At 47.0% G+C, this 25,381-nt stretch overlaps 2 protein-coding genes across 5 annotated transcripts in view; one reads left to right on the top strand and one right to left on the bottom strand.

The window, feature by feature from the left end:
- Positions 1-7,686, top strand: part of OGFOD3 (2-oxoglutarate and iron dependent oxygenase domain containing 3) — a 53,032-nt gene extending 45,346 nt beyond the window's left edge. For all 4 annotated transcript variants that reach the window (XM_044453812.1, XM_044453813.1, XM_044453810.1 and 1 more), the window contains one exon: positions 6,879-7,686. In XM_044453812.1, the coding sequence (XP_044309747.1) occupies positions 6,879-7,015 (137 nt within the window). In that variant the 3' untranslated portion in view covers positions 7,016-7,686. The remainder of the gene's footprint in view (positions 1-6,878) is intronic.
- A 12,731-nt stretch (positions 7,687-20,417) lies between these two features.
- LOC123035649 (urotensin-2 receptor-like) lies at positions 20,418-21,508 on the bottom strand. The gene has a single exon (XM_044454061.1). The coding sequence runs from the start codon at positions 21,506-21,508 to the stop codon at positions 20,426-20,428; it is 1,083 nt and encodes a 360-aa protein (XP_044309996.1). The 3' UTR covers positions 20,418-20,425.
- Positions 21,509-25,381: the final 3,873 nt, after the last annotated feature.

The raw sequence follows: 25,381 nt of genomic DNA, 5'->3' as shown, positions 1-25,381 counted from the left end.
CTACCCTCGGGATCGTGCGTCTCCATCGGCCCCGAGAGATTCGCCTTTGACGGCCAGGCATGTGGAGAGGGGACGTCCAACCTCCCCAGAAACATCATCTTCGAGTGACCGTCCACTTTATTATCTGGATTCGGACGAATCCGAGGTTGACTCTACATCCCCCGATGTAGCAGTCACCTCCCAAGGACCGGCGTCACCTGATGAGCCACATGTCTCCTTTACGGAGCTCATGTCCCGCCTCGTCTGTTCACTAGAGATTAAGGCTAGTCAACAGCCGGGCCCATCCACGGATCGCTTCTATGATGTCGTGAGGGGAGAACAGTCCGCGGCCATAGTCCTGCCGCTTATTACCACACTTCGGCAGGCTATGGTCCAACCCTGGGATCAACCGGCCCAACCGCAAGCGACCTCCCGTCGGTATGAGGCCATGTACAGAGTTCTGGAGGACGACATTCCGTTCCTGATTCACCATCCACGCCCGAACTCTTGTTGTCGAATCCTCCCAGGGCAGGGAGTCCAGGGGACACATAGCCCTTCGCGACAAGGAAAGGAGGAAGATCGATATGCTCGCCTGCCGAGTCTATGCGGCCTCTGGACTCGGCGTGCGCATATCGAACTATGAAGCAACACTGGCACGTTACCAGTATTTTATTATGTAAAAACTGGATAACGTTGCTTCCTCCCTTCCAGACCGCCAAGCCGAGCTTGCCAGGGTATTCATCAAGGAAGCTATGCAGGTAGCAGTGCAGCGATTATCTACCGCACGACATCACGTAGATACCAATTCGAGAGCTCTCGTGAATGCCATCTCGCTGCGCTGACATGCATGGCTTCGTAATTGCGATTTCCCCGATGAGATGAAACGGAGGATCGAGGAAATGCCATTCAATGGTACCGGGTTATTCCATCAGAAAACCGACCGCAAGTTAAAAGCGATACACGAATTGTGTATGACCGCACACTGCATGGAGCTTCCTCAACAGAGGCATAAGTGGCAAGGGCCTCGTTCCTCCTACCGTCCACAATTCCACCCTCGACAACACTACCAACAAAGACAGCAACGGCGAAGACAACAGCCACAGCAACGTTTCCCCCAGGGCCGGCGGCGCTTTGACGCTGACAAACGTCCACGTTGACAGTCTGGGCGAACCATTCTCTCTCTCCCCACACCAGCTTTCCCTCTCCCTTTTGGGGACCGACTCCAGGGCCGACTCCCCATTTGGGAGTCCATTACATCTGATAGGTGGGTGTTGTGTATCATTCAGTTTGGATATAGGATAGAATTCGATGTCGTCCCTCCACCGTGTCCAATTCGATTTACATCTTCTTCATCGGTACTGTGCGAAGAAGTCTCTCAGTTGCTTCGCAAGGGCGCGATTCGAAAACTATCCCGCTCGGAGGGATTGCACGGATTCTACTCCAGATACTTCACAGTCCCGAAAAGAGACGGTGGTCTTCGTCCGATTTTGGACTTACGGAATCTTAACAAATACATCAAAACAAAAAAGTTTCGGATGACTTTACAGAGTATTTTTCCGTTACTGAAGAGAGAGGATTGGTTCGCCTCCTTAGTTTTGAAGGATGCTTATTTTCTTATTGCTATCTATTCTTCACATAGACGTTTCCTGCGTTTCACTGTTGGGCTCGACTTGTTTGAATATGCTGTGCTACCCTTTGGCCTGGCCACCACACCTTGAGTTTTTAAGAAGTGTATGGCACCAGTATGTGCGCACTTATGGACAAGAGGAGTGCAAATATACCCATATTTAGACGACTGGCTAATTGTCTCCCAAACTAAACAAGGGCTTCCTGCGCCTTGCTCTTGGACTATGTATTAACCACGAAAAATCGTCCCTTATTGCCACGCAGGTGATCGACTTTATCGGGGCACGTCTCGACTCCACACGGGGAAGAGCTTTCCTCCCTCCGGACCGTCGCGCTACCTTATGTGCCCACATCCATCGAATCCGAACACTAGGAACGGTTCCGGCTATATCCATACAGAGACTATTGGGGCACATGGCTGCTACAGTTGCCATTGTCCCGTATGCCAGACTACGGATGCGGACCATGCAGCTGTTTTTCAACACGTCGTTTTGCCCACAGCGAGATTCTCCTAACAAACTGATCCGAATTCCATCTGTGATACTCAACACTCTAATTTGGTGGACCATTCTGAGCAACCTGTCTGTCGGTGTCCCGTTCTGAACACCTCATCCAACAAAGACCCAGTATACAGATGCGTCGGGTTCAGGGAACTTGGAACCGATGGGAAGCAAGGAAGTACATCAACGTCCTCGAACTACAGGCGATTTTCAACTCCCTAAGGGCTTTCGAGACTGACCTATGCCAACAAGTTGTCCAGATTGCATCGGACAACATACCGGCTGTCTTCTACATCAACAAACAGGGCAGCACAAAATCGCCACCTTTAGCACGTCTCTCGATGGCCATTTGGGACTGGTGCATACCGAGGGACATTATGCTTCTAGCAGTCCACCTTGCAGGGACCGACAACACCAAAGCAGACATGTTGAGCAGACATATGTCAACAACGCACGAATGGGAGATGGACAGACAAATATGCTACGACCTCTTCCATCTGTGGGGTTATCCGGACTTGGACTTGTTTGCCACTTGCGACAACAGAGTGTGTGCCCTATACTGTTCCAGGGCAGGCATAGGATCGGGATCGATGGATCCCCTGGGACAACATAGCCTTTTATGCGTTTCCCCCAATTCCACTTCTAACGAAAGTGATAGCGAAGATATCTCAAGAGAATGCCACAAGAATAATAACTCCATGGTGGCCGAGACAACCGTGGTTCGCCACCCTTCTTCGTCTGTCCAAAGGGACATTTCTTCGCCTCCCGTCTATTCCTCAGCTATTAACGCAGCAAAACGGAGTGATCCGACATCCGGATCTGACTGCCTTGAGGTTGACAGCATGGCAGGTCACTTGAGTCATTCTGCTGCATCGGTACTGACGACATCCAAACCTCTACCGGAATGTATTCACTTCACTGTACCGACGGCCCCTACGTCGGTTTCAATGACAACTGCTTCGCTACCGGTGACTGTTGACCAGGAAATTCAGGCGATTCTCACATCTGCTCTAAGACCGTCCACTCATCGCTCTTATGCAGCTAAATGGAAGAGATTTTCCTCCTTTGCAGAACGACATTCTTTTTCTCCTGGAATGGCCTCAATTGACAATATTTTACAATTTCTCTTGGAACTTTATCATTTGGGACTGAAACCGTCATCCGTTAAAGTTTATGTAGCCGCTATTTCACACTATTGTGGTGCGCTTCAAGGGATTTCAGTTTTCTTTCAACCTCTACTTCGACGTTTCCTTCGGGGGTTACAGAAGGTATTCTATTCGCCCGCCTATGCCAACCTGGAGCCTTTTGGTCGTACTCCAAGCACTTACCAAATCTCCGTTAGAGCCACTGGCGACTGGCGACCTACGCCTGGTGTCCTGGAAAACAGCTTTCCTCATAGCGGTGACATCAGCTTGGAGAGCAAGCGAACTTTCTGCTCTCCGCATAGACCCTCCATATCTTAATTTCCATAAGGAAAAGGTCGTCCTTCGTATGGATTCTTCCTTTCTTCCTAAAGTGGCTACACCATTCCACTTGAGTCAAGATATCGTTCTGCCAGCCTTCTTTCCAGTGCCGTTGAATCCAATAGAGCGGGCTCTACATACCCTTGATGTTCGCCGCTGCCTGGCTTTCTATCGCTCCCGTACGGAATCCCTCCGTCGTATGAACAGACTCTTTGTTAAGTACTCCAAACATGACAAAGGACTTCCAGTCACACCTCAAAGGCTGTCGCACTGGATCACCCAGACTATTGTCCTGGCCTATCAACTATCAAAAATAGACTTACCTTTTACCCCCAGGGGTCACTCCACACGAGCTGTTGCGACTTCGTCCGCCTTTGCCGCTGGGGTCCCGCTCCAAGATATCTGTAAAGCTGCAATGTGGTCAGGGCCATGCACTTTCGCCAAGCACCATCAGCTTGATGTGCGCGCCAGGCAGGACTGCTCTTTCGGCAGAGCTGTTCTTTCGTCCGTTCTTTGCTGACGACCCCTCCCTCCTCCGAGTTGGGTAAGCTTGCTAATCACCCATATGTGTGATGCACAGAGGCCACTATGAAAAAAGGCAGGTTGCTTACCTGTAACTGATGTTCTTCGAGTGGCCATCTGTGCAGTCACACAACCCACCCACCGGCCCCACTCGGTGTCCATCATTACATACTGCCTCGGTACCACGCTGTAATTTGCATTGGTACCGATGGTATATGCCGGTGAGTGGATATTGTTCTCGGTACCGTACTATACTTTGCATCGGTACCGTTGGGGCTCAGTGCCGTTTGCAACTAATTTTATTCTTAACCTGTAGAGGGCGAACGTTCGGTCTTCAAGACTGAACAAAATGGCGGACACTCCGCTCTATTTATACCACGAAGGGGGAGGGGAATGGAGTTTTCCCGCCAAAAACCGTTAGCTTTTTAATCTTCCGGCCTAGGCACTGCGCAGGCGCAGCACCTGTATGTGTGACTGCACAGATGGCCACTCGAAGAACATCAGTTACAGGTAAGCAACCTGCCTTTCCAAGGTGTCCCTGGGACCAGAGTATAATAAGCCCTGGACAACCCTGAAAAGCTACACTGGGTGGCACAGAGAGGATTGAATAGAGGCAGTGTGGTATTTTTCTTTGCTGCCTTCACTGCCTCAAAATATACCTAGTTGTAAAGCACATGCCAGGTTTCTGTTGCATTCACTGGAAGTCCCCCTCCAACTGCACTCCAGCCCTCTAAGTTCTTTCATCACTCTCAGTTCTGGGGTATACTATGGAGCTGTATGAGCTCTACAGCAGTGAGGGTGCTTAGGAGCGATCGTGCCAACTGCATGGGTCATTTCTGTATCCCACAAGGATATCGACAGGAGCACCAGCCATATCAGCTGGAAAATCCCCCAGAGCCCTCTAGAAACAGATCCAGATCCATTAGCCTCCAAGGGCAGATCATCTTAATGGGTCCCCTACCCTGCAGAGGGGAAAAGCTGCTGTAAGACTAAATCTCATCAAGCAGTTATCTGACCATGACAAAGGGACTGAGTCAACGTCCCCCATGCTCAGATCTGGCTGAGAAGACCAGGTCTAGAGTATGCTCTGCCACATGCCTTAAGGCCAGTGACATGTTGGTATAGTCTCATGGTTGTCATGGTGACTATGAAGTCCTGAGACAACCTGGATAGGGTGCCCTCACCATGAATGTTGAAATCGGGCCATTGGCTTAGGGGACTCAAGATCACATCTGAGACCACCTCCATCAGCTCAGGTAGGGAGACTGATGGGTTGCAGGGTAGGCAGTTCACCAGCAGAATCCGCGGTCTGTCCTGCTATCCCAACTCAAGGTGCAAACACTCCAGTCTAGTTGTTCATGGAGAGGGCAATAGAATTCCTATAGACCACAGCAACCTCCCTTCCCCAGCCCAAAAGTTTATCCTGATGCTGAACCAAGTGCCAAGGTAGGCACAAGTGGGAGACACTAACTCCTGCCTGTTCCCCCACCCACGTATCACTTAGACAAGCCAGGTCATGGCGGAGGGAGGTTTAACTCAGCACTGATGTGGCATTGAGAAGCAGCATCTGGGGACCTGTGGGCTGGCTGACATGGCAAACATCAAACCCACAGGTGGGGAAAGAACCAGAGCGTGACACAGCTGCCAGCAGCCTCGGCCACATTCCTTCTCCCAATGCCAGACCTCCCTCTACCTGTCCTAACACTGAGACCCCCACCACCTTCCTGCTTGGCTCTGTAGATGCCCTCTTAGCCATGGCCCCAGGCATAGACTCACAAAGGCAGGGGTGGTGGTGGTGGTGGTGGTGGTGAGGAACAACCAGAAATGCCCCCCCCCCCCCCAAATAGGATCCCGACAGGGCATCCCAAAGCCAGTTTCAAGCTTGCTTTTATGCCGAGGCGGCTGCTGGAATTGCCAGGCGAGGCACCCAGCCCTGATGGACACTACTGGGGCTGGGAGGCAATCTGGAAGGCAGCTGGGGGTGGTGGGGTGGAGCTGCAGCAGCTGCCGCCACCATGGCCACCAGGATGTTTGTGCTTTCATGAGATGAGCAAGAGGGCACATCACATGCCTTACCAGACCTTTACTGTGGGTTATGCAGTATATGACGACAGAGCGCACAATATGTGAGCATGTTCATGACAGAAACCAGCTCTAGGCATCCCACAGTACACTCTTCTGGGCGTGTACGATTATCGAAGGAGAGGAAAGCAATAGCCAGTGTGTGTGTGTGTGTGTGTGTGTGTGTGTGTGTTGGGGGGGGTCCCGTCCCCCAAACAAGGGCTTCTTACTGCAGGCCTCTCTTGTGCAGAAGAGGGAGTATCCCCTGCATTTGAAGCCATTTTGGTCTGTGGAGTTCATGGAGGAGAATAAATCATAGCCAAGGCAGGATCTCTTTTGTAATAGTTATGGTCTGAAGGGCTTCAATCCTGAAAAGGCAAAGAGCTTTATCAAAAACTCTACCATTATCTGCGTAGCAGTCCTGCTCACTAGGTCTCTGCTCATGGAGTTTTCTTTGCAATTTGGCTGAAAACCAAGTCTTTGACCTCTGGGATCAAGTATGGCCACACTGCTCTATTTTTTAATCTACACATCAAGCTTTCGTATTACAGTGCACAAATAGCATTGTTTTGGTCTTTGAGAACCAGCTCTCATACTTTACGATGGCATTTGAATCTCGAGTTCGTAAATGTCCCAAGAAAGGCATCTGATGATAGCCTAGGAGTTGGTAGCCAGGCAAGTCGTATGCATCCTGTTCCTCTCCTGACTCTGCATTCTTGTCTTTCAGGCCGGGTTTCCTTCTTCACATCTGGCTCAGAAAACCTCCATCATGTTGAAAAGGTCCACTGGGGCACTCGTTATGCCATCACCATTTCCTTCACCTGCAATCCTGACCATGCAATTGGGGATCCTGTGTTAGCATAACAGGCGGCTAGAAGGATTGATGAGAGAAAGCCCTGCGTGAGAGGAGAGAAGAAGCGTTTTAACTTCCCACATCAATTTCACTGCACTGATTCTTCTAAACGTTATTTAATGTAATTCTGAGCTGTTTTCATGCACACATCTCTCTCTTAAGTCTTACAACCAGTGCCTTAAGGATCATCTTTCTAAGTTTTCTAGAACAGGAAGTTTGCATCTGTAAGGTAATAGTCAAAAACACCCCCTTTCCCTGGCATTTCAGAATTTGGGCACTGCACACCAGACCAGACCCATAGACATTACTGGGAAAGATGAAGCTTTAGTCACTTCACTTAGTCCCTGCAGTTTTTGTTCCCTAAAACACCATTTGGGGTATCCTATGAAACAGTTTGTAGGCAGGCAGATACCCATGAGGATGTTGTGAAGAAGAGTCTTTATCCTACTCTTGTCATGCCTTGCTTCCCATCCCAGTGCCACTCCTTTTTTCCATGTAGTGGAGGATAATTGAAGCAGCCAATGTTTAGTTTTCAGCATTTCAACACTAACACAAATCAGGGCATTGTATAATGAGATTGGCTTCTGGTCTATGTGTTTGCAAAGAAGTTTTCTCTCTCTTCTGAGCCTCAGTTTGTTCAATCTTAGACAGCAGGTTCCATTAAAGTTTGGTTTGGAATGAACCTTTTAGCCTGGGCTGCACCACTTATTTAGCTTCTTAAAGTGTGAAATACTCTCAAAGATCAGTAGGGCTTCAGGAATAAGGAGACAAGCTTTCTAACATGAAAACCAGACAAGCAGGACATAAGAACACCTTAAACTGTGATAGCAGCAAAATGCTTGAATCGTTCAGCTCCAACTACTGTTAGGGAAACTTGAATCTTGTTTTAGACTAAGACAGAGAGGATGCCTAGAATGTGTTTCTGTCAGCATTCAGTTTTTTATGTCTGTGGAAGAGTAAAGAAACCTTTACCCTTTAATCTTACAAGTTGGAAATATTACTGTGTATCTTGTCATGCTACAAGAACATGAGGCTTGGGTTTGTATTCATGTTCATGGCTATTCAGTCATAGTGACATTCATTACTTACACCAGCCTTGCATTTAGTTACCAGCCTGGTAGCCATAGGTGACCAGGAACTGAAGACAAGTGCAAGGACTTCTTTGTAAGCAAACAGACTGGTAAATAAGTAGAATGCACCCTCCTTCCTCTGTGTCCAGCATTAACACTTTTAAGTGGGCTGCAAGAGCACTGCACCCAGATGAGAAATGCAGTTCACCAATCCTAACACACCCAATTTGTATACACATTGTCGTTGCTACTTTCAGTTGTCTTGTCTTGCACAGATGGAAGAAGAGTACCTTGGAGACTACCTTACTCTGTACTCTATAAATGTTAGTGGGTGAGGGAATGAGGGAATAACAAGTTGTGGAAGCTACTGCCCGCTTTGAAAAAGAAAAGAACTGTAGCCTTTGCTAATGAGTAAGAGACAAGTCTTAGAAGGATGCAATGCATTTCAGCCCTCTGACTGTGGGTAGACAACAGTGGACATGCATGCATTATACTGGAGCTCCTCAACCTCTGGTACATTCCAGTTAGCTTAGAGTTTAGCACCCAAAAGCTGTCACAATGGCCATATGCTTGATGAGGATGATAGGAGTTACAGCTAAATATCTTGAAGGCACCAGGTTGAGAAAGGCCTGCTCTGTTATCAGAGTTAGTAAAAAAAAAAAAAAACAATGACCTGGGTCACACAATGGTTTATTAGCTACAGTAGGTAGCCTACAGTCACCAGTTTGGCAAGCCAGGCTGCCATGGCTTCTCATTCTGTGAGAACCCTGCAAGCATGGGTTCTTGGCATGGTTGCCAGGTCACTCAGAATTCAGGGACATCCACCCATGGCAGCTTCTTGTTACAGGCAAATGGGGCCACTGTACCTGTTCTATTTGTAAAGTCAGCCAAGAACAGTTAAGGGGAAAAATAAATTAGCTGCACAGAGAAACCGTCATCAAAACATGTTGCAGTAACATGGCACACACGAATAATAAAAATCCCCAATAGGCCTACTTTAATACATATTACAAGACAAGCCAAATGTATTATGATACAGAAGCTTTAATCAGTGGCCTAATAGAAACAGTTGGACATTCACTCTTGCATTAAAAAAAACTTTACAAGGAATAAGTCTCAACAATTACCTACAAAAACCTATTGTAAACAACCACTCTGAATACATAAAGATTCAATATGGCTGTCAGTAAAACTTTCCAAAGCCAATAAGCTGAAGTTATCCCTTTAAAAAACCAAAATACAACCTCTGCCCTATGCTGAACTGAAAGCTCCCAGAACTTTTTAGTCTAGCAGAAATGTTGCTACTACCCTAGTCAAAGTGTATTCAGTCCATGATCTAAGAAGGAACTTTACTGCATGGAGTAAGTTTGTCTCAGGTTTATATAAAATAAACTGTGGTACAAACAAAACAGTAGTCCTTGTCTTGATCCTATGTATACTTGTATTTCCCAAGTATCTTTAGGATTGGAATGTATGCAAAGCTTTGATTTGCCTTGAAAACACAAGCCCTGCACCCATACTAATTGGCGCTTCAAGGGATGAGGGGTAGAAGAGAACAAACAGAAAACCTCTAAAAACGTTGCAGAAGCTATGCCTTTTGTATAATTACCCGATCTGTTTCAGGCTTCCTACTTGTCTCAAAGGTATTTCTTATGCAGCTCATTTCATAGAGACCAGTAAAGAAAAGCTAAGAATAAAATGCTTTGACAGTCTCCGAAAGTTATTCTAGTTGAAAGAATAACAACTTCATTGCTTCATCATGTAGCTCCTGCTACTCTCCAGACCCAGAGGAAGAACCTTCCCTTAATGAGTTACATAAGTCAGCACTAAAAGAGATTCCCTCGATTCTTGCCTCATCCTGGGTTGGTAAAATGTTAATTGCCTTATCTCCAGGAGCTTTCTGTTTACCTGCTGTTGGTGCGTCTAAGTGACAGATGGGCAGGGGGAAACTAACCCTAACATTCCCACTCCATGTGGATAAAGGAGAACCAGTGGAGCATGGTGGTTAGAGTGCTGGAGTGGGATTCGGAAGATCTGGTTCTAGTCCCCCTCACCCATAAAGCTCAATGGGAGACTTTGAGCCAGTCAGTCGCTTCCAGCCTAACCAACCTCCGAGTGTAGGTGAGGATACAATGATGTGGAGGAAGTTATCTAAACCGCTTGGGTTCCTTGGAAGAGGGAAACAGGAGTGGTACAAATGCAGTGTAATATGCATTTGAAATATCCAACATCCAGGCCAAACCTTCTTATCTTGGAGTTGGAAGGGGCCAGTAAGCCCATCTGGTCCAATCCTTGCTCGATGCAGGACGCCACGTTAATGCACCCCCAACAGATGTTTGTCCAGCTGCATCTGGAATGGCATCAGCGTGGGGAAACCCATAACCTCCGTAGGTAATTGGTTCCATTGTCATACTGCTCTAGCAGGACATTTTCCTGCAGTCGGAATCTGGCTTTCTGTAGCTTGAGCTTCTTACCACATCTACGGCATGCTGAGATGATCAAGAAATGATCCTGACCCTCCTTTCTATGACAGCCATTCAAGCACTTGAGGAAGGCTTTCATTTCTCCCCTCAGTCTTAAGGCTAAACATGCCCAGTTCTTTCAACAGGGCTTTGCTTCCAACTCCCTGATCATCTTCATTGCTCTCCTTTGAACCTTTTCCAGTGTATAGGTTTCCTAGGTGTGGTGCCCAGAACTGGACACAGTACTCCAGTTGAGCCTAACCAGTGCTAAGTAAAGGAGAGCAAGTACTTAGCATGATTCTGAAGCGGTATTTCCATCAAGGCAGACCAAAATAACGTTTGCCCTTTTTGTACTGATGTTTTGCCGACAACTTTGCCTGTTCCCCAAGTCTGCTGTGTGAGAGCTGTTTCAAGAGCACTTCTGTCTTTTCAGTGTTACCTGCTTGTTTTTTCTCCCAATGGTTTTTAATTGGAATCGGGTTGGATGGCAATATACATGGATCACTCAAGGAATATTCTCCTACATGCTAGATTACTGGATAGCTATATAAACAGGAAGTTATGGAACAGAAGATTGTCCTCTTTCTCATGGTGAGCGGAAAAATTAGCGCAAACTTGCCCCAAACAGTGACAACACATTTACCTTTTGGCATTTCCTTCTTCCCCAAACCTAAGACAGACAAAAGGATGGATGCCCATATCTGAGACGGAGGGGTGGGTAGCAAAATCTTCTTTCTTGTTCTTTGTGAAAGGTGTTGTAAATGGAACATACCTTTGAGGGGGGAAAAAACAGGAATCCTGAAACATGTTGGGCAAAGTTCTAGAATTAATGCCAGTCTTCGGCACCTTTGGAATATTTTCCTCCTTTTGATTACATTGCATAATCCAAATAATAGGGAGATTAGAGATTTTGAATTCCTTCCCATTTTCTAATGAGGTTAGGGCTTTATTTCACACACCCATGCATCCTACATGCAAATACTAATTTGAATTTGTTTTCCAAATAGAATTTAATTGGCCTCAATAAGAACAATTAAACACTGATTTTGTAATTGACATTACTACCATCCATGGCTGATTGATATAAATTCCTTGGGCAAATAATGAGCTGCATCAAAATTTGTGTATGGCTTAGCTGTTTCTCATAACAATTGGGTGATGTTTCAGAACATACAGACCCAGTGAAGGAAGTGTGTTTATCTTTTCAATCACCAATCATTTGTTCACTGTCTTTAAGAGCAGGACTCATCAGCATTACAGAGGCTTCCTTTTTCATTTAAAGTTCAACTGGAGCGGAAAATAAATGTTGATATTTAGAACTACATTCAATCATATGATTGGATTAGTACTCCATAACTTACAGTTTGTTACTTGGAAAAAAAGGATGGGCATTTAGGATGGCACAAACCATGTACAGAGTGCAAAACTAGTGAGGCAGCTTAATTCAGTGGCAGAGAACCTGCTATTGTCCAAAGGTTTGGGACTACAGTTCCCATAAACCCTGACCATTGGCTGTGTTGACTGAGGACAATGGGAGATGAAGTAAAAAAATCATGAGGGTGTCAGATGGCCTACTTCTGCATACTAGTTGGCAGGTTAACGTATACGACAGAGAAGGCTGGGGAGCCCTGGCGAGAGGGTATTGCTGCACCCAGGCCCAGCCGGTTGCTACCCTGTGAACAGAATGCTGGACCAGATGTACCCTCTGTATGTACCTTCCACTAAAAATAGCACGCACTTCACTCATCAACAAGGCAGACATGCGACAATGCAAAGGTGGCTTCCCCATCTTGTCTGCTTTGGCTGTAAGATGGTGAAGGACCTGATGAGCCATCTGTGAAATATGCAAATGTGTCTTTCCTGTTGATTCTGACATTTAAAATGTGCTCCCACCGTTCCATTTGGCAATGAAGCCACTGCCCTTTTGGTAGATGAAGCAAGGGCTTGGGGTCAGGCAAGGTTTTTCCTTAGAGAAAAGGTGTAATGAGCAGGGCTGAGGATGAGCCTCCACCTCTCCAAATTTAACAGACCTTTCGCCAGTAATAACAGACCTTTAGCAAGTAATAACTATTTAATCACATGAAACCAGCGCAACAGAAATACCTCGTGGCGCAGCTGTGACAAAAGTGAGAGGAACATTTACCAAGTGGCTCATTACATTAAAGAACTCCAGAGCAGCTCTCTCTCTGATCCCTTTTGGATTATAGTTCTCACGAGAGTGACGTTCTGCTCCATTCAGTGATTTGATAACTATTAGCGACTTGCGGCTGGGATGCCTTACGCAGAGCTGCACTGCTATCGGCACGCCTCTCACGATCGCTCAATTTGCACAACACCCTGCTTTGGCCATTCTCCCTTTCCGCATCGTTTTTCATTGGTTTCACGTAACAGTCCTGCATTTTCATAGCTGTTCCGCTTGTGAAACCATGATCAAATAAACACTCATCCAGTTTTCACATACAACTGCATACTTGCTATATTCAAGCTTTCACTTAGACCTAGGTAAAGGAAAATGCCTTGGGTGATGCTGGCTGAGAGCGTTTCCATGCATCATTCACACATGGAGTTGGGGAAAAGATGTTGGAAGAGCAGCCTTCTCAGCAGTCATTTGAAATTCCCTTGCTTTTAAAGTTCACAAAAACCTGAGCTGCCCTTCCCCAGAGCAATATGACCGTGGAACCAGCTGCTCTCCCACACTGGAGACATTCAAAAAGAACCTGGACAGCCTTCTGAGTGGGATGGTATGACGTGGTGTCCTGCAACAGCAGGGGGTTGGACTTGATGACCTTCATGGCCCCTTCCAAACTCTACTCTTCTATGATTCTATGAACACCCTTCCACTGAACCACCAACTGTTTGTGGTTTCACAGCTGTTGCGCAGTTTTTCCCCACTTGTAAAGGGGTGACATGCCTTTCCCAAGGCATAGTTGCTGGCAGTAGAAGCTTTAGTTACAACAGGCTAGCATTTGCAATCTCACATTCTTTGCCTTCAATCCTGCTGCCCGTTGAAGTGCAGCACACACATACTCCCCTGAAAGCATTTCCAAAATGCAATTTGGCTGTTGGACTGAGAAGGCAAGACTCTCTGGAGAAAATAATCATGCTAGGAAGCATCACACCCAGAAAAAGAGGAGGAGGGTCATCTATGAGATGGATTGACCCCATAAAGAAACCCACAGCCTTGAGTTTACAGGAGCTGAGCAGGGCGGTTTAGAAGGGTATTCATTCATAGGATCACCATAAGTTGGCGACAACATAATGGCAACAACGATTCTTCTCAGTTCCAAAACTGGGCCTACCAACACAAGAACTGGACCTACAAATGCAGCTTAGTCTTTTATGCATGTGTATCTACACTGAGCCGGTGTTGTTCGGGTTGCCAACTGATTGGAACAAATTTGGTCTTTCCTGCTCTTGTGCCTTGGACAATAACTGGATCTTTAAAAATCAGTGGGGGAAGAAGTGCTGTGTCCCAGCCTGGCTTTCCTATCCCACTTAATTGTATTTATTCCCTAGGATGCAAAGCAATAACTCTGTAGCATAATTACTGAGAAATTGCGCAGCTGCAGTCCTGACAATTTTCAAATATGAAACTGACAACTTGTAATTAAAGAAGAAGGAAAGAGAAGGAAGCTGCATTCCAGTTGATGTGAAGGGCAATAAAACAAGGCTTACCATGAATATGAGAAATCTCTCCACTGCCCCTAAAGCAGCACATGCAAACCCCTTGAAACTTAATTTTAGCATTTCCTTTGCAAGGCATCTCTTAGTGAGGGTTCTCTGCTAAGCTGTAGCATACAAGGTGGGCTGGGACCAGGATTTTCCTTCTGTAGACAGAGGGGCTTTGCTCACAGAAGGTGCCTCCACCCAGTGACCTCGGACCCCACCTCCAGTCTGCACTGCAGCTCACCCTCAGTAGTATTTTAAGGGGGGGGGGGTGGTGCAGCTGCACCTCACAGAACTTCCACGTCTTACTAATTGCAGGAGAGAAGAGGCAGAGAAGTCGGCTTCCATCAGCCCAGCTGTGCACACACACATCTTGAGGCAATCCCATTGTGTTACTGTGAGGCCCAGCTGCACAAATGAGTTTGTAAAGAGTTCCTTTTGTCACCCGAGGCAAGTTAGAAGCTTCCTCCTGGGCAAATGGGAAGAAGCTTTGTGAAACTGAAAAAGAGGAGATCTTGTTTTCCAGGTGCTCCACATGCCTTTTGCTATTGACACTGCTATATCTTTTCTCAAGGGGACTAGCAAAATAAAAGTCTGAGTGCCGTCTTATTTAAAAGACAGTACTAAAGACAGTAAGTGATGAGTGATATTAGGAAACAAAAAGGTCTTCCCTATGTGGAAAGCGGAGAGCGCAGCAACAATCGCCAAGCTCTGACCTAAACGTGGCTCCTGTACCACACAGCAGAGGCAATGTTAAGCAAGAAAGTAGCCTCAGTCAGTGCAGCCTCATGCTGGAAGGGCTGCCACACATCTCACTGCCACCAGCTGCTGAAAGTACAAGAGTCCTCCTTATTCCAAGGCCTGCCAGCATCTTTTGCTGTGAGAAATCCAGGCTGGCCAGTTGCAAAAATACGGGGACCGGGCTCTGGCATCTTCCTCAGTTATAGGAAAGAGGGGATTTGGGCAGTCCTGGTTTCTTATAAAGGGGAAAGACAAGTGGTAGCCACTGCCATCCCCTCATCACAGCTGTCGATGATGTGGGGCCCTGCCTTTGTTTCAGCTGTCATTGCACAGAAATAAAAATGGGGATTGGACAGAGAATTCCTGTTGCTGCTGTCTTTGCTTTGGTCTGTTTGACCTCTGCTCTGGTTGATTTACAGGTCCAATTCCCAGTCCCTTCCCGACAATCAAATGTTGCTCTCGGCTTCTTCACTGGCACAAAAAAAAGTAATAACAAGAAATGGCACAAGATACACTCCTAAGCATCGACTTGGAAGCGAGTCCCTTTGGGTTCAATGGACCTTGCTCCCAAGTAAGCAAGCACGGAATATCAGCCTTAGATGCCCCTTAGCCATTTGTTTGAACTGGTAATCAGGACACCCAAGTCTCCTTCAGTCTCCATGTCACATGTGCTGCCAGCTGCAGAGCATTGTGCACTTATTAAAAATGTACAGTGTAATGTTCAATTATGGATAGGGAGTTTTATTTCAAAACACAGAAAGGAAGAAATCAACAACAACAAAAACTTGGACTGTTTTCTTTAAAAAGAAAAGCAAAAGCATTAACAAACTCAGTAGGGATACAGGAAGAAAAAAGATACCCCAAACAAGTTGGAAAGGTTCATTCACTGCTTAAGCAAAAACAGAACTGGTGGCAATTAGAAACTAACCAAGACCAACAAAAAAAACATGCCAGGCAAAGGGAATAAAGAGCCAAACCACCAAAAAGAAATCTACTTTTAAAGATAAAATGAATTTTATTTCAACACTTATTTATAGCTTAAGCTTGCTTAAGACGTGTGTGAAAACAAAGAAGCAGAAAAGCACCCATGGGCCTAAGTAAGCTTGCCATATGTATGCACCCATGTTCAGAAAACACAACTGGCAGTAGCTCTTCAATTGTGTTCCCATGACAAAAGTGAAAAGTGTGCATACATGGTGAACACTGATGTATACCTGCCTGTTATATATGTTGGTGAAATGCCATGTTCTAATGGTCTCGGTATACAGACTTATCTGTATATGAGTAGAAAGCAGAGTTGGCACCCAGGAGCAGCTAAAGGCCGTTTCACCTGTTACACCAGACACATCAGGTGCACCATGCAGTGGGAGCTTCATGTGATGGTGTTAACTGACCTCTGCCATTACTGTACCCCATCACAGCAACCCTTCCCTTCCTCTATTCCGATTTCTGGTCAAGGCTGGCTACTCTGAAAGCTGCTCATCATGAAGGTCAGCTTGATTGAGTACAGATGCGAGCATATGGAAAGGCTCCTCTCCCCAGGATGCCATGATTTAGGAGGAAGCCTTGAAGAACTGAAGTTGCAAGAGATCACAGCTCACAGCTTGCTTTACCACCTCCCAATGAACCCCATGCTGCTTTACCTTTCAGGGCAGGCAGGCTGGCAGAGGCCCTGATGTGCATTGCAGCAGCCTTTTATTCGGGGAGAAAGAGCCTGGCTTCTTCTCATGCCCAGTGAGAGAAAAGCATAGCTGCATGGCACTAGCTGGAGAGGCCACCCGCCTTTGAATCTTAGAAGAGCAATTTGCAGCAGTTCAATGAATAAAATAATGGGAAAACAATCGAATGCAATTTAGCACCTTTCCTGATTAAGCCACTTAGAGCTGCACAACTGAAATAATAAACATCAGAATGAATCTGAACATATTAGAGATGCCAGAACACTTTGGAACATTCACTAGCTCACAAGAAGAACCCACAAGTATTTATGGACTCCGTTTTCTTAAGTATCTAAAACATATTTATGAAGTCCTTGCAGCGGAAATATGCTGTTACCTAGGCTTGAAGGTTAAGGGGAATCGCCATGACAGAGTGAATTCACACCCCTAATCGCAATGCCTTGGGCAAAGGGTGAGAATAGGCTCTGGCTCTGGACACAGTTGGAGACTCTGCTTGCTCCTACATGCTTAGTGCTAATTCTCCCCTTCACCCCACAAAAGCTTGAGTCAGGCATATGTCCTTGCAAGCATGGAGGAACCAAGGGGGCAGGGGAGTGAACGCAGCTGCTCTGCATCCTCCAAACCCCACTGACCTTCCCAATATCCAAAGACAGATTATTTTGGCCCCAGGACTAGGAACTCGACTCAATCAAGCTTCTCAGTGGCTGGCAGACCTGTAACTGCATCCCGCTGAATGCAGTTGCAATTCCAGGTTCACCTGCTCTGGAGGTACCCAGGCACATCTTTATCATCTGGTAGAATCACCGAAAGGATCCACAGAGATCACTGTAAAGCAGATCCTCAGCCAGCAGCTGCAATCTGAACACACTGCTGCTGCTTCGTTATCTCCTTCAGACATGAAAACCAAAGAAGGGAATAAAGACTTGTGCATCAACAACGGAGCACTCTGGCAACCATTCTCCCCCCACACCCCCAAAATCACCTGGTGAAAAGACTACCCAGACTGCCCTTTCCAGCTCTCTCAAGTGGAAATCAAAGTTAAGTTCAAGGAGTTCTGAAATGCAAAACTATGCATAGAAAAGCAGCTCAGGGAGTGGTTGCAGCTCCCCACTACAGCACATTCGGCAGGCAGAAGGGTTGATCCCCGGCATCTTCAGGTAATGCTAGGAAAGAAGCTTGACTGCAATGCTGGATGAGCTACTGCCGGCCAGTGCAGACAATACTGGGCTTTGTGAGCCAAATATATTAAGCATTTTCCTAAGCTCCTCAGTAACCCATGTTTCAAACTGTTTGTTAAGCAATATTTAATTCATTCTCTGGGTGGGTTTAATCCCAGTGATATTGCCAGTAGAGATTAGCATTGTGTGTGTACTGTTCGGAAAGAATTTTCTAAAGAAGGGATCCTCAATCTTTTTGGATCTGTGGGCGTATTTGGGAGTTTGAGAAACCACTTACGGGCATCATCAGAAAATGCCTAATCTGTGGTTTGCTACTTTAGCAATGACCTGCTGTGACTGTGCATCTAAACAACTTTTGTTTCTGGTCTGTCAGATACTGCAACTTCTCTTTAACAAGGGATTGTCTGATTCAGCTAATACTGGTGGTGTGATGCAGCTAATGCTTCTTTTAAACCTACGCTTTGCCCATGTCCAGGAGTTGATTCTTTTCAGAAGGAGGTTATTACACAGGTAAATTGTGTACTGGAACAGTCTTTAATATTCACTGATCTACATGTTCTTTTAAAGTATTTACCTGCTTCATGGCTCTTAATGAATGGAGGGGGAAATGGATTCTCTGCTCCCTTTTGTCAGTTGAAGGACTGATATAACAAAATTGGAAGGGGGAAAAACACACCTATATGAACAGGTGGCCTATAGAATCACCAGATGCATGTATTTGGTCTGCCTGTGCTGTAGGCTGTTTAGAACTGCTAGAAAGGTGTAAGCCTTTCATCCAAATCCATGCACATGTATTAAAAAAGGGGGAAATCAACTTTTTAAAAATGTTTACTTTTTAATGTTTTTAAAAGTACTTCCAATGGCACCCTTGCATATCTTTCCTTTGTCTTCCTTCTCATCTACATCCTGATTTTGACCTTCCCATCTTCTCATTTTCTTAATAAATCCACTCAAATTAAAAACAAAAAAATGGTAGTGCTGGCCTATTTAGACTGCATTTAGCTCAGAATGCAACATCTACGTATGTGGCTCCAGATCCACTATCTAAAAATGAATGTTCTTTTTAACCCAAACCCCTATCTAGATGTAGAATTCTACAGAATATTATTATCCTAAAAGAATAACTCACATAATTAAAGTATATTGTAAGTCCGACTACGGCAAGGTAGTGAACTTCTTTCAGCCTGAGGGTCAGGCTCAATTTTGGTGAAGCTCTCAGAAGCTGCATTCTGTTAGTGGCCAAAAATAGGGAAAAATAACAGCATATTGTAGCTTAAAGCTCTTACTGCCCATAACTAAGCCTTAGGAGAGGCATTTCAGCCCTATTAGAATGGGGGGGCGGGGGGGGAGATGGGGAAAACTGACTGGGGAAGGGTGTGGCCCTCTGGGCATATGAAAAGGCCTAATTTGGACCTAAGGAAAGCCTCCCCTTTCCTTCAGAATTCCAGGACTTCCAAGAAATGAAAGAAAGGCCCAGGACAGGATGAAAGAAAAGGAAAAGAATGGAAATGGAGGTGAACAGGAATTCTCCCAGTCCAAGTTGCCCTTTTCAGAGTAGTAGCACTTTAGAAGAATTAGTGTTAAGTAAAAGAACTGTATGTAACTTAATTGACATTATGAGATGAGGGTTTTTGCTTGCTTGCTTAAAATGGCAAATCTCATTTTAAAAGCTCCATTAGGAAGAGGCCATTTTTCAACAGCCGAGTACATGGTTTCTTGCAGAAGGTTCCAGGTTTGATTCCTGGTATCTTCCAGCAAAGTTGTAAACATTTCTGTCAGAAATCCTGAAAACTGCTTCCAGGCAGTGTCAGTGCCGTAAGGCATTCAACATGCAACATACCCAAAAGTTGCTGAAACATGGTATTATCTAGTTCTAACTCTTCTTCTTGTACAATCTGCTGATAGCAGCAATGAAGTAGAAGTTAACAATGGATGGGGAAAAGCAAACCAAATAAACTGAATTTTGTAAATAGTTCCTAGAAATCATATATGCTCACTGACACAGATATATTCAACTCTATGTGGCCACATTTCTTCTTTTGTCAGAACTATTAAAGAAAGAGAAAGAGAAGTTAGTAGAAGTAATTCCTTTGCTGTCCTGGCACCACTGATCTTCTAAAAAAGCCAAAAGTTCCAACTCAGGGCAATACAATCAGATGTTGTGTGAAACACCACTATTACATAGGGTACTGTTTCTGCCCTTCCCCATCCCTCTTCAAACTTCCATTGCAAACAAGCTCCAGCAGTGGCCATGTAAGAGTAGAAATGTAGGAAGGGACAGAGGAAAACAAACGAGCAGGCTGCAGAAGGAAAGCTGGCAGTTTCTACACTGTTTAAAGGCTTCTGCCTTCAAGGTTAAGCCTGCTGTGGGTCCGTGGCAGGGAGGGGAGAGTACGAATGCCACAACAGGGCTGCTGAGTTCAGATGGCAGAGAAAATGTCATTGGGGCATCTCAAAAAAGATCCAGATGTGCAATCCCAGGCGTGTAGGTCTACTACAATGCCTCTGCTCTACTTCTGGGTCCCTTGCTAAAACTTCCCGAACTCTCTCTCCTTACCTTACCCAGGCCCACCTGAGTCTCCAGGAGGTTTGGAAGCTGCTCCTAACAAACCGGGCGGGGCGGGTTCACTTGCAGTCCCTCAACACGGCCATGCTCAGGCCCTCCGATCCGGACTCGTACTGGGTGTCAGAGGAGGTGGATCGCCTCCAGGAGCAGTGCAAGTTGGCGCTCCTCTTGCGGAAAGAAGAGGTGAAGCGGTAGAAGTTGCTGCGCCTGTTGCGCAGGTACTCGCGGTAGTTCCTGGTAAGCAAGGTGTAAAGGAAGGGGTTGATGCAGCTGTTGCTGTAGGTCAGGCAGGTGACCAGGTAGTTGATGCACTTCTGGGTGTGCGGCGGGAGGCCGAGGGGCCCATGGTAGAGGGACACCAGCTGCCAGATCCAGAAGGGCAGGAAGCAAGCCCAAAACACCAAGACGATGGTGAAGACCAGGATGAGGACTTTCTGGCGCGGGGAGCGCTTGGGCTCCCGCTTGCGCGGAGGGTTCCTCTGCGAGTCGAGGTATGTGGTGGCCAGGCGGGCGTAGAGGCAGCCGATGATCAGTCCGGGGGCCAGGATGCTGGTGGTGAAGAGCACCGTCAGGTAGAGCCGGTAGGCGTCGGGGCTCCAGGTCGGGGCGCAGATGTGCTTGCCGTCGCCGCTCCGGCTCAGCGTGACCATCAGCATCATGGGCAGGGTGAGCAGCAGCGAGAGCCCCCAGATGGCGCCGGCCGTGGCTTTGCGGAAGCGGCGCGCCCGGTGCCGCGTGGCCAGCGGCCGGGTGATGGCCAGGTAGCGCTCGGTGCACATGACGGTCAGCGTGAAGATGCTGGCGTGCATGGTGAGCAGGTCGAGGCTGAGCAGCACGCGGCAGCCCAGCTCGCCGAAGTACCAGTCCTGCGCCACCGACGTGCCCACGATGAACGGGATGGAGCACAGGTAGAGCAGGTCGGCCAGCGCCAGGCTGGCGATGGAGCCCGACAGGGGCGCGCCGCGGGCGCAGCGGCCCGAGCGCCACAGCAGCGCCAGCGTGTACACGTTGCCCGTCACGCCCGCCACATACATGACGGAGAGCACCGCGCCGAAAGCCCACGCGGCCACCTCCGCCTTGCCGCCCGCGCCCGCCGCCTCCGCCGACCCGTTGCTCAGCCCGGCGCTCAAGTTGCGCTCCATGCCGGCGCACGCGGACCGAGTGGGGCCCAGCCGGCCGCCTCCCGCCCGGCTTGCCGCGCTGAGGAGCAGCCAGCCAATCGCGGCAGAGACCGCTGTGGCGCCGCCGCTTCCCCTCGCGGCGTCCCTGCAGTCTTCTTCGAGCGCCGCCGCCGCTGCAGTTTCTGGGGGGACGACGAGCCCCGCTCAGCTCCTTGGCAGCCAGTCGCCCCGCCTCGGGTAAGGAAGAGCCGAGCGGAGGCGGGGATGGGATGCGAGGAGCCGCGGGCGGGCGGGCGAGCCCGCAGTGTCCAGAAGGCGCTCCTCGGAGCGCGCCTGCAGAGGGTCCGTGCGGTCGCCGCTGCTGCCCGGGCCGGGCTTTTCGGCAGCCTCACTGCTCCGAGGAAGTGGCTCCCAAGTAACTCGCGCGTTGCACAGCCAGCAGCCGCACGGTGCAAACCCGGGCATGTCTACTCTCGAGTAAGCGCAGGGCTGGGCGAGCCGCAGCATACGCGGTCATTTGAAAGGGTAGCAAGCTCCAGCCGACCTACCTTTTGTCCCGAGGGCTCGGGGTATAACTTTTAGCTTTGTTACCAGCGAACAGAAGCTTTTAGAAAATTAACTTTCTGTAGCTGGCTTCACCTGTAAAACGGATACACTAAAGACATGCTCGAAAGATGAAGCCATGTCGTCGTCGTCGCCGCCGCCCTGAGACACTGTGAAAGGCGGGATACAAGAGCTATAAACAAATACATAAATGTGCTCTCAAGTCATCTGCGACTTATTGCAGCTCTCTGTGTGAAAGCCCTACAAAGGTTTAGTTCCATGGCAATTGCCTATATATGTCTGTATATGTTAAATGCTTTGTACTTGTATGTGTAATCTGTGGATGAGAATATTTTCTTTCTATTATTGGCTCTGCACACATTCCAAGTTCTTGTTTGGCTTTGTGGAACGTCCTAGTAGTCTCGATTAGGATAAGACAGGTAGGAGCAGATTTAGCCTGTGTGGGGACCTACCCTGCTGCTGAATTAGAATTCCAGCTCTGCATAAACCTCACGGAGTGCAAAAGGGTTTCTCTCCTAGCAAATGTGTATAGGCTTGCACCCTTACATTCTGGAGAGGTGCTGGGAGTTGCAACCTGCAGCTAGCAAGCCCAATGGTACCCCCAAAATCTAGGCTGTGGGCGGGGCAGGGGTTAACTGGAACCAGCCAAGTTTCTGCCAATGTTTAGATTCAGGGCAAGTGAAGTAGCCCTTTCCCATCTTGTCCCCCTCCAGTTATGTTGGACTACCACACCCATAAAATGACTGGGAGCATGTGAGTTGTAGACTAACAAATAGAAAGGTGGCAGGTTGTAGTAGACTGCTTTGGACTTTCAGGTCAGAATATGGCTTCCTTAACTGGCAAGGCAGTCCCTTCCCTTGTCAGTAGCACTGTCACTCGATTAAAGTGATATTTGAGTAAAGTCTGAGATTTAATTTGCACCTTGAAACACTGAAAAAATTGTAGGGGGGGGACGGTTCTGGCTTGCATTGCCTTAGAAGAGGCTTCTCCTCTGTTGGATGAGAAGGAGGAAGTCCACTTCTAAGATGGTGACCATCACTGCAGTAATCTCATCAACCGACTAAATGTTCCAGCCTCACTTTTTTTAAAGAAATGAACTATTCCGGGAATGGCTGAGGAAGACAGGTCCAGAGGATGATTGGACAAGCCGTTCATTCCAAGCCAGAAGCTTTCCTTCCCCAGAGAAGTAATGATCAGGGCTTGATCCAGGTTGTAGGTATCAGTTTGGCACCCTTCTGTACCATTGAGAGTGGCTTGCTACATGGGCCTTCAAGACACATCCATTCCTGGAAGGAAACATACTATATAAACAATAGCATGGTTTTGGCAAATAATACTTGGCTTATGCTGGTGCAGGGAAATTACAGTGATGGCACAAATGGTTTGCACAGGTGTATAAATGAAGCTGTCAGTCTGCTCCAGGTCTTCCCAGGGTGCATCCAAATGTTAGTTTTCTACATTCAGGATAGGCACTGTTGTGCTTGTTTTGGAGTGTGGAAAGTGGCACAGGTTGGTTTCTTTAGTGATTTATCACAAAGAAGAAAAATAAATAGCTATATAAAAACAAGATGTTGATACAAACGCAAATCATATAAAACAAGCTTAAAAATCTGTATCCTGTGTTCCTGTGTCTCATGACAGCATTATGGCATGTAAGATTTTGGCTTCTGAAGACACAGTTCTATGCAAGATTAGATGAAGAAACAGAAAACTTCCCAGCATTTCCCAACCAGCATACACAGGATTGCACCATTGTCCTTGGTAGTTTAAAATCTCAGTTTGTCACTAGTTTTGGATGTTCCCTGTTGCCAACTTGAAGATTTTGTGTTGTTTTATCCCTGATTTGTTATTAGGGAATGGCACCCAGAAATGTCTTAATTTTATTTCACTGTGCCTCTTGCATGCTGGAACTAAACTGTCAGTGCACATATTCCAAGAAACATCAGAATGAAAGAGAATGAGTAGTTGATGGGAGAAGAGAATAAAGAGGCCTGTGGCATGAACAGGTTCGATTCAAGATAAATTGTTGGACATCTGACAGGCTAGTATTTCTTTGCTATTTCCCTTGGAGCTTTTTGTTTCCTTCAGATGTTGCCTCTCTGGTAAATTCCAGTGAGCCGAATGAATCGGAGGAGAATGCATGGCATAAATACCAACACTGAAAAGATCAGATATAGTTCATCTTTTTTTGTCTGAAAGTCAGCACATAATGTTCTGGGGATATTCAGAGCTGGATCTGAATGCATGGCAGGAAGCATTCAAGATTCTGAAGTGATACACCACAGCCGCCTTGTCTTGAATAGATGATTACTTGGTGTATGTTTTCCTCATGGTAGCTGTCATCTGATTTTCCTCCTTTTCATTTTATGTCTTTACTATGCTAATCTTTTAATCTCAAAGGTATGCAAGTTATATTGAAATGTGAATCTCAAAGGGGAGGCGCTGTGAGCACATGTGTTAGCATCCCCATGGGCATTTTATGAAAGCCACTCAGAAACAAAGCCCAGCACTTGGCCATTGTTCACCCAGACTCCTGACCCATCATCCCCACTCTACGTTCTTCCAAGGTTGCTATCAATTTCATCTCCAGTGACTTTTTCAAAATGCTGCTTTGTCCCCGGTTATTAAAGTACTATTCAGTGATAAGTATCAGCATAAAATGGTTTGGAAGAATCTAGGTATGGAGTTTCGGAGGTTCCTAGCTATGAAGTACACTTACGCATTACTGGTCTAATCTGTGTTCCTTTTCAGTAGGCCCACAAGCATTTGGAAATACCTACTTTCATTAAAGGGATGCAGGTGGCGCAGTGGTTTAAACCGCTGTGCTGCTGGGCTGGTTGATCGGAAGGTTGCCGGCTCGAATCTGCACAACGGGGTGAGTGCCCACTGCTCCGTCCCAGCTCCTGCCAACCTTGCAGTTCTAAAGCATGCAAATGCAAGTAGATAAAAAGGTACCACTTTGGTGGGCAGGTAACAGCGCTCCATGCACTTCGGTGTTTAGCCATGCCGGCCCCATGACCACGGAGACTGTCTGCGGACAAACGCTGGCTCCCTCGGCTAGGAAACAGAGATGAGCACCACCCCCTAGAGTCAGGCATGACTGGGCTTCATGTCAAGGGGAAACCTTTACCTTTCATTAAAACAAATGTAGACTGGAAGCACGTTTCAATCCGAATCTTCCTGTATAGCACTGATGGCCAACCAATACTGTCCAAGCCACATCAAGCCAGGAAACAAGGTTAGCTTGGTTCTGCCAAATTTTCATCAAGGTACAATAAAGCTTGGGAGTGCTCCTTGATCCAGAGCTTTCGCTGGAAGCTCAAGTAACAG

Source organism: Varanus komodoensis, unplaced genomic scaffold, assembly GCF_004798865.1.
Source record: "Varanus komodoensis strain SLA01 unplaced genomic scaffold, ASM479886v1 scaffold7_1, whole genome shotgun sequence".
NCBI lineage: Eukaryota > Metazoa > Chordata > Lepidosauria > Squamata > Varanidae > Varanus > Varanus komodoensis.
Note: the sequence above shows the minus strand (reverse complement) of the source record. Positions and strands in the feature narration are given on the sequence as shown.